This window comes from Magnolia sinica, chromosome 2 (genome assembly GCF_029962835.1).
Source record: "Magnolia sinica isolate HGM2019 chromosome 2, MsV1, whole genome shotgun sequence".
NCBI lineage: Eukaryota > Viridiplantae > Streptophyta > Magnoliopsida > Magnoliales > Magnoliaceae > Magnolia > Magnolia sinica.
Genome location: NC_080574.1, coordinates 131,414,138 through 131,423,893, shown reverse-complemented (window position 1 = coordinate 131,423,893; position 9,756 = coordinate 131,414,138). Strand labels below are relative to the sequence as shown.

The 9,756-nt window shown below is 39.7% G+C and overlaps 1 protein-coding gene across 1 annotated transcript; it reads left to right on the top strand.

Moving 5' to 3' along the window:
• Positions 1 to 886: 886 nt before the first annotated feature.
• On the top strand, positions 887 to 4,483 carry LOC131237665 (uncharacterized). The gene is made up of 4 exons (XM_058235555.1): positions 887 to 1,063; positions 1,816 to 2,009; positions 2,107 to 2,170; positions 3,635 to 4,483. The coding sequence occupies exons 1-4, from the start codon at positions 902 to 904 to the stop codon at positions 3,932 to 3,934; spliced, it is 720 nt and encodes a 239-aa protein (XP_058091538.1). The 5' UTR covers positions 887 to 901; the 3' UTR covers positions 3,935 to 4,483.
• Positions 4,484 to 9,756: the final 5,273 nt, after the last annotated feature.

Below are 9,756 nucleotides of genomic sequence, written 5' to 3'. Positions count from 1 at the left end.
CAACCCTTCACTGGGCCACCCCAAAATCTTATACACAGATTCTCTAATTAAAATGGTATGGCTGTGATTTTTGGGTAATTTTTTCATCCTCATCAAATCATATGAATGGGTCCTGTACAAACTAATGGTTGAAATTCCATGTTAATTGTTTTATTTGGTGTTAGTTACCTGATTTGCAGATGATCATGATGTTTGGATCCAATCGTTAACATGAAGCATCCTGCCTAATGGATGGGTCAGATCTAATGAAAATTACATCCATGTGGCTCTTGGTCTGCAGTGGAGTCAGCCCATGTAGCTCTTCGACAAACACCGCTCCTCGTCTGATGATTGAAACGGACGCGGATTCAGTGGTCCAGAGAACCACCGATCTTGATTCGTGAACTAGGGCCCTTGGTGACGTATGTGTTTTATATCCATACCGTCCATCCATCTTTTCAGCTAATTTTAGTGTATAAACCCAAAAATGAAGCGGACCCAATCTTAAATGGACCACTATATTTATTAGCCATCCAATCAGTATGGACGAACCTTTTAACGGTCACCACTGTTTTCTGTGGCGTGGTTCACCAAAACTGATGAACAGCTTAGATATAAAACAAATACATCACGGTGGGCCCCACATTTCGGAAACCAATCGGTGGTCCCCAGATCCACCGAAGCCACGTCCGATTGAAACTGCGCATGGTTTATATTTTCACACGCGTGACCGACGATCCACGTACGGGCAAATCCCTCGTACAGATTCAGATCTCAGATACGTGTGTGACGGAACTACGCACGTGTATCTACCGAGACTGCAATCCTACTCGCCCGAGTATCTCAGGCTTTTGCTTTTTCGGGAGGCACACAGCCAGCGTGATTAATTAAAATATTAAAATAACATTTATTTTAGGGTTCTATGCCGTTGCCCGCTTCCTTCTTATCCAATGCGCAACGATTCTTCTCTCTCTATAAATCCACCCATAGGCCTTTTTCTTTTTCTCCTTCTCTCAATCTTACCCTCGCTAGCCCACTTGTCATTTTTCTCTATTCCCGTTCTACCCTCTCAAGGGTAGCTCAGGTAATATTCGCATGTATTACCCATACTCCTCTTCTCTTCCTCCTCGCTTCTCTGTTCCATCTGTGTGAATAATTGATGATTTTCGTCTTGTTTTTCTCTCTTTATCCTTTAGGGGTAGACAAGGCAATTTTTTTTTTTTTTTTTAAAAATCCTTTTCTATTCTCCTTATCTTTCCTTCCTCCTTTCTTTCTATAATCTCTCTCTCTCTCTCTCTCTCTCTCTCTCTTTTCCCCGTTTTTCCCCTCTCGGATGGATTAGGTTAATTATTTTTTCCCTTTCTGATGATTTTTTCCCTTTTTATTTTTAATGTTCTATTCCTTTTTTTTCCCCCTGTAATTTTAGTTATCCTTTGCAGAAATCAGGGCTTGATTTTCGAAAGATTTGATTTTTTATGTCCGGATCTGTAATATTAGCCTTTTTTTTTTTTTTTTTTTCCTAGAAATTTACAGAGAAAGCCCTTCTCTTTTTATCATCTACGAAATTAGGCAGAGATCCTTTCTTTTCTTGAAATTTACAGAGAAAGCACTTAAAAAAAAACCATATACGAAATTAGGAAGAGATCTGTCCATTTCTTAGAAGATTCCTCTCTTTTACTTGTATAGAAATCTGGGAATTTTATTTTCTTCTGAAATTTCTCCATCCTTTTCTATTTATAGGTTTTTTTTTTTTTTTTTTTTCTTTCTGAAATTTTCTGTAAACTCGGTTTTTCCTATTTTGTTTATCTTATGAAATTTCTTTTTTTCTGTTTACAGGCGTTTCTCTGCAGATCTCTCTCTGTAAGTAAGATGAATCATTGTATGGTATCGCAGAACGTCTTTGCTGCCTGTGAGGAGATGAGGAGTAACGTTTCGGTGTCTGAACGGAAAGATTCGGTGGTCTGCCCTAAACCCCGGCGACTCGGCCTTTCTGTCAACGACCCGGTCCGGCCTATGAGGTGGCATTTTAGGTAATTTTATGTTGTTTCTCGCCTTGTCTTTTATAAAAGAAGGGGTTTCTGTCAAGACGTCTGAAAGATCTAAGCGTATTTCTTTAAAAAATCGCAGTTATCAGGCGGAGCTGTCGGATGCAAGAGCTGGTACAGAACTGCTGGATATCATTCTCACAAAGGTATGATTTTGGCTCCTTCGTGTTAGATCTGATGTCATCTTGCCCTTTTTATTATCTTCAAACGTATCTGATCGAACCGTGTAAATTGGACGTGCCTGATTATTAGGATAAACGTGGATAAACGTATATGTATATATATATATATATATATATATATATATATACATAATAGCGTTTTTTTTTTCCCCTTCCGATTTCTTAACTGGGCTTGTTTAGGAGTTAGATCAGACGATTCTGTCTCGAGATGGGTAGGTAGGTAGATCCGATCTTCTCCCAGTTTGGTTTCAACGGTCGGATGAGCGCACCTGCTATTTTTAAGATTGGATGCGGCCGCCTGAAGCTGGATAGACTAGAGAACAAAATCGACTTGCTAGATCTAGGTTTGCCGTCTTTTGTTGTTTTTCTGAGCAGATGCGTCCTCTGGAATTTGTGTTTAGGAACATCTGTAGATAAATCTTGGGGTTTTTATGGCTCGTTTGGCAGCAGTGGATCGGATGGATTTGAGGGGATTTGCTGGTTTTTTAAGACCCAAAAGAGATCCTTTTCAACTCCCGCCTCAGAAAAATCCACTCAATTCAGCATGGATTAAAATCACCCGATTCCACAGAATTTCTTATCCACGGTACCAAACGGGCCATAGGTGTGTTTTTCTGGGCATTTCCTCCCACAGTTTGTAGGGAGACCTTGCACTGAAGGTTGTGTGGTCTGTGATGTGTGTGAGACACCCACTGTTTGTAACCTGCGCTAGCTCATGTTAGGACTGGACCCAATAATCAGGCCCGTTCAAAACTCAAGTGGGCCATACCCCAGGAATCAGTGGGGATGCAGATGCCCACAAACCTTCTTGGGACGCTGAAGATGCTTATATGGCACCCAACTCTTTCAAAAGGTTAGTCCCATTAAAAAAACCAACTATCAGCCTGATCCAAAACTTCTGTGGCCCCATCCATTCGATTCCCTGTGGCAGGGATACTGAGTTTTGGGCCCGCTTGATCATGCGGATGAAGTTACACACACACACATAGCATTTTGTTGCCCCAACTAGGTTGAGTGTCTGAGAAAAGTATATCCCCATGGAAACCAGGGATTGATTTGGCAAGGCAGGTTCTTTTTAATGTTAGACGCTTCTAACTGGAAGGCCTTACAATCAGACTCCATTAGTGGAATTGAATTGGGATGCTGGATGCATATCATATGGTCCTGATTGACCTATTAATCGAATTTGGTTAACATGCTCATTGATCTGGACTGTCCATCCAATGAATTGCAATCTCATGTGATCACATGATTATATCTATACTGAAAATAGCCCAAAAATGGCACCCATCATTGCTGTAGTGATTAATTGGCGTACCACTATAGATGATCTTAACCACTTAAATTACATATCCTGGTTATTGGGCCATGATTTCTTACCATGTCAAAGAAATTTATTTATCATTATATGGGTTTCTGTTTTGACAGGGTCCTGATCAAGTGCCAAGTCTGGTCTCCTCCTCCCCACCTTATTTCAGCGGCTCACCACCCAGCCGTTCGGCTAACCCGTTGGTCCATGATGCCCGCTTCGGCGAGGTGAAACTAGCACCCACTGCATCCCCGCAGCTGACACCGTTGGGCCTTTCATCTTCCCCATCAACATCAGCGTCTGCCCGGAAAGGGTGTGCCCGCACCAAGTTCGGGCTCAAACCTGCCGCGGTGAGAGTTGAGGGTTTTGATTGCCTGGACAGGGATAGGCAGAATCGCAGTATCCCGGCCATGGCCTAAAAGATTTTCGAAAAAAAAAAAAAAAAACCCAACACAACAAAAAACTAAAACCAAGAGAGTACAATTGAGGAAATTTGGAGAGAGAGAGAGAGAGAGAGAGAGAGAGAGAGAGAGAGGTTTTTCTGTCATTTGTGTATATAAATCCCCCATCTTACTAAGTGACCATGTATGTATATTTTGAAATAAAGGAGAGGAGGTAAACCTTCTTTTCTTATTAATTAGGGAATTGATATTTCCACCCCATAAAAATGCTAGTTCCATCCACCAGAAGGGTAGTTTGGTCATTATACAGCAAGAAGCTTCCATGTGAGGTAGAGCATGTTATGACCAAATTGCCCCATTCTGGGGCTGGAATGCCAATTTTATGGGGCTAGAAATGCAATTCCCCTTGATTGTTGTTGCTAGGTTTTGTGAGAGTTGGGGTCTGTTCTGTGTACGATTGAGGGTAGGAGGAGTCTTTTTTTTTTTTTTTTCTTGTTTAAATGATTCCTTTTTGGTGGAATTGGCTCTGCGGCCAATATCTGTATAAAGAATTGTTCAGTTTTTTTCCTTTTTTTTTTTTTAATAAAATTTTTCTCTGAGTCATGAAGAGCGTCATGTTTATGTAAATATCATATACTCTGCCTTTGGCATCTCCGGATATGCGGCTTTGTTGGCATCTTGTTTTTGCCGTTGCGGCTCCTGTGTGAATATATTTTACCAGTTCCTACAGCGAATGTGTTTCTTCCCCTATTATTATTATTATTATTATTTTGTTTGAGTCTGTGTAGAATGCATGTGGTGTGATCTCACCAAACGCATCCATTGGTGGGTACTACCATGTATGACCTCTGGTACTCTGGAGATTGATGATTAATACGCATGTACTCAGAAATTATAGATATGGAATATTGTGGGGGCCTACTATGGATATGTTATAAGCAATAAAAAATTAGATCGAATGGGCAATCCTATAGCTCTTGATCAATCAACATTTGTCTGTTGAATTTAGTCAGTTGGCCACTTATCTACCAAAACCGTCGATCACATGTCCATAAAGCGAGCAGTTAATCTCAAGCTAGTCAAAAGTGTTTTTTACTTTTATGATGAATGATGGGACGAGCCATTTGAATGGTTTAATTTGAGTTACAATTTCTTAGTGCCTGTGTATAGCGCCTGTGTATCAACCATGACACAGCAGAGTACCAGCGGATATTTTTTTTTTAAATCAAAATTAAAATGGTCGGTTTTGGTTGGATTGTACCGATTTGTCATCTTTGTGAATTGGTCTATTTGAGGCGGCCGTGGGTATTGACCCAGCTGGTCGTGACTTGGATCGATATGGACTGTTTGAATGTTTATCTGGGTGGGGTCCTTTGTGGATGTAGACCCCACACCATTCAGTTGATGCACCAACCGTTTCCTGTTTTCACACCATGCTGTGGTGTGAACACAGCTAGAACCGTCTCTAGATGAGAGCGGATTCGGGCCTCACAGGCGGGATGCTCTGCGTCCCTCCAATGGATCCCTGACTGTGGGGCCCACCGTGATGTATATGCCTTATATCTACTCTGTCCATCCGTATTGAAACCTCATTTAAGGGTATTACACCAAAAATGAAACAGATACAAATCTTAGGTGGACCACACCACAAACAGTAGAGATTAAATACTTATCATTAAGAAGTTCTTGGGTGCCACCGGAGTGTTTATTTGCCATCCAAACTGTTGATAAGGTCACATAGATCTGTATGAAAGGACCAGACGAATATCAGCTTGATCCAAAACTTGTGGTCCACAAAGTTTTTAATGGTCAATCACGGACGTGGATTGCTTAGTTTACTCACTGCGCTTAGCGTACTGAGTAATCTCCGTCCATCCATGTTAACATATAATTTTAGGGCTTGTGACGAAAAATGAAGCATATACATTCAAATGTAAAACGCCACAGGAAACAGTTAAATTGAAAGTCTACCGTTGAAGTTTTTTTGTGGGCCACGGAAGTTTTGGATCAAGTTTATATTTGTTTTTTTCCCTTCAAATAAACATCACTGTGGGGCCTAGAAAGGTTTCAACGGTGGAAATAATTATCCCCACTGTTTCCAGTGGTATGATCCACTTTGATCTTTGGATATGCTTCAAATTTGCGCTCAACCCCTTAAATTATATGAAAAAATGGATGGACGGTGTGGATAGACCACAAACATTCAAGGTGGGCCCAACTGAGTTTACTCAGTACGATAGGAGCGTACTGACGCAATCCGATTTCGTCAATCACCACTGTTTTTTCTCGTGTGGTCCACTTGGGATTTGGATCTGCTTTATTTTGGAATCATGCTATAAAATAAGCTGTCAAAACGGATGGACGGCGTGGATGTAAGGTAAATGCATCATGGTGGACCCTACAGTCAGGTATCCAACGAAGCTGCACCCGTACAGACGGCAATGAATCAACGGCTCAGATTGGTATTCGTGGAAATCGGATCTTGTCGCGTGTAATTAAAGCGATGTGTTTGAGGGGATTGACCAGCTAGCGGAAGGTGCGCCGGCTGTCCTTGATTGGATGGATTTTCTCAGCTGTGGGGTAGTATTCTAGAATCGGTCAATCCATGTGCAGGTCATCATTTTTTAATTTTTTAATTAATGAAAGGAGATCCGGTCTACTACGGTTCATGTCGCATGTGTCATGTCTTTATGGGACCCAGTTTAGGTGGATCCCTGGATCACCAAGGTCGGTGGATCCCTAACTGTAGGGGCCACTGTGATGTATGTGCCTTATATCTACACCGCTCTTCCGTTTGACAGCTCATTTTAGGGCATGATCCCAAAAAATGAATTAGATCCAAATCTTAGGTCGACCATACCACGGGAAACAATCGTGATCGAATCTTCACCATTAAGAACTTCATAGGAGCTACCAGAATGTTTATTTAGCATCCAACCTGTTGATAAGGTCACAAAGACCTGAATGAAGATACCAAACAAATATCAGCTTGATCGAAAACTTTTGTAGCCCACGAGATGATTTTAATTGTCGATTATCACTGTTTCATGTATTATGGTCCAGATTTAGATCAACTTCAGTTTTGGGATCATGCTCTAAAATGAGCTTTCAAAATGGATGGACGGTGTGGATACAAGGAAAATACATCAGGGTGGCCCACGGTCAAGGATCCCACCCACCCACCTCGGTGATCCACCGAAGCCGCGCCCCATCTTTACCAGGGATTTAAGACTCGGACGAGTACCGTGCGACTCAATTGAGTCGACTCGGACGGGGCTGAATCGAGTCCAGCTTGGCACTGGAGACCAGAATGGCAAATAAGAGGTGAGTTGAACGACTGTTGAATTATATTAATATATTTCCTAGTCTTCTAATTAAAAATATACACCAAACTTTTAAATATGAGAGATGCTCAAGTGCTGTCACTTGTCAGAACACTTATAAACTTATAAATTATAGTGCTCCCAGTTGCATTCGGGTAATCAGACACTATAATAGATTGATCTAGACTGTTCACTAGGTTCATTGCACATTTTATGGGCTACTATGGAAAATCTCACACCGATCTGACAAAAAATGAACCATTTGATCTATGATATTCATTATTAACGGTTAAGATTGTTTATACAAGGGACATAATATTTTAATACTGAGATCATGATTCAAGTGCTACTGTAGCAAAGGGATTGAAGAGGGAGATCGCCATCCAGCTCTAGTGTGCAAAATCTTGAATCTATAAAGTTATTCTTAGATCTACCAGATAAAAAGGAAGATTCAAAATTTTATTAATCAATAATGCACAAACTTCTAAATTATGTTACTTAAAAAATTCAAAATATTAATTAAAATTCCTAAGTCAACTAAACTAGAATTTACCAAAAATAATAAATTTTATTAAAAATAGAAAGACTTAGTTTAATTGTATTGGATGATTCATAGTGTGATAAAAAACAATTCATAAAAAGACTGCATATACTGAAACTTTAAAATGAAGGAGTTATATTTGAATTAAAACTTACTAAAAAATAATAAGTTTTTCTTAAAACTGCAAATTTGAATTGAAAGGAAATGCTTTATCACAAAATGGATGATGTGATCTACTTTTGGGGTCAGTTGACCCTGGATGGTATGTTATGGTAAAAATTCATAGTTCATGCATATTGTAACACTATTCAGATCAAAAGTTACCGTTAATTTACAGTTTACACCTCGAATGACAAATTCTCTCTACTTGAAATGAATTTCTTTAATCCAGATGCATCCGGGGCATAGTTACATCATGCCGTATATAAGATTGGGGCTAAATCTGACTAACTACGTCCGCTTCTATTTGGGCTTCTTTCAGTCCAAATATCCCAAGAATAAATCTATAGCTCGCTTAAGATTCTAATGATTCACTTTTGTAAGACAATTGTAACCCATCCCATTCATGGCTTCGCGAGCAGACGGTTGTAGAAAATAAGGCCTGTGTGGAATAAGGTTGCGTGCAGGTAAGAATATCCTAATTTTATTTGTAACTTTACATTCAGGCTTGAAAATGACAATGTATGGTCATTCATGTGCTCCAAATCAATATGAGCTTGCATGATCTAGTTTTAAACTGGTACTGGCCAAATAGACTGAATAGGTTGATGTCAATTTTCAATCTGATATCCTTCTGAATTTTTTCCCAACAGCCCACGATACGTCTTGATATAGGAGACACGTACGATTATGAGCTCATGTACCAAATGGAACAATTTGATAAGTATGTAACATCGATGATACTGATTCATAAATCATCTTTGTCACTGATTTTATGTCCAACACTCCTAACTTCAAAGGAAATGAGTATTCCAATAGATGAGATGAGATAAAAAAGCTTTTCATTAATAGAGGTCCAAAGGATTCATATCGGCTTCTCTTAATTTCATTTAATCTCTACTATATATAGCATCAGGAGCCAAGGGCATTTTGCCTGAGCAATTAGTTCTAGGAGAGTTGTGGCCTTTGTGATTCTAAAAGACATCAAATAAAATTTTCACTTTCATAAACTAGAGCACTATTATTTTTGAAAATTTAAAAATTTGCATGTTTATAAATGAATGGCTTGGATTTTACATGGCTTACTTGTAGTCTGGATGACTAGTCCATCCAACAAAAGGCTATGTGGGTCTCACTACCATGACTGAGTAACACTCACCTATGCATCATACTGCCTCATGTTAGGGCATTAGCCCAAACAAATGGAAGATCTAAAACTTGAGTGAGCCACAAAATAAGAAAAAGTATAGATGGTCATCCATAGTTGACGACCTTCTTCTCTGTAGTTGCATCCTCCCTCTCTTTTCTTCTTCTTTTTTAGGTCTCTCCCCTTCTGTATTATCTTTCCCCCATTTCTCTCTCCCATCCTCTTTCCACATGTGTTCGTGCCAATTCCCCAAATATTTTAGATGGGAGTTGGAAAGTGGCCATTAAATGGCGGGCGTACTACTAAAGTGACTTTATCAAAGTTAGGCAACCCATGGATAGTAAAGTGAATACCCAAGATTTGATACATGGATCTCTGAATTCTTGAATATTCTGAGAAAAGTAGGAACAAGATTTATTATAACTAACCTTATGTCCTGCCTCTTCACAATATTTTTAAACAATAAAATGGCTGTTCCAACACTCTGGGATAGTCACTTTGGAGAATAAGAGAACATTGTCCGCGAAGAGGAGCTGCGAGATGTTCGATCATCTAAGTGGGTCAAAAAGCCTGATGTTAGCTAAGTTTTGGATGTAAGTTGACAAGGCCTTCTCACACTAAGAAAATAGATATGGAGACAAAGGGTGAACTTGTTTAAGGCCTTTGGATT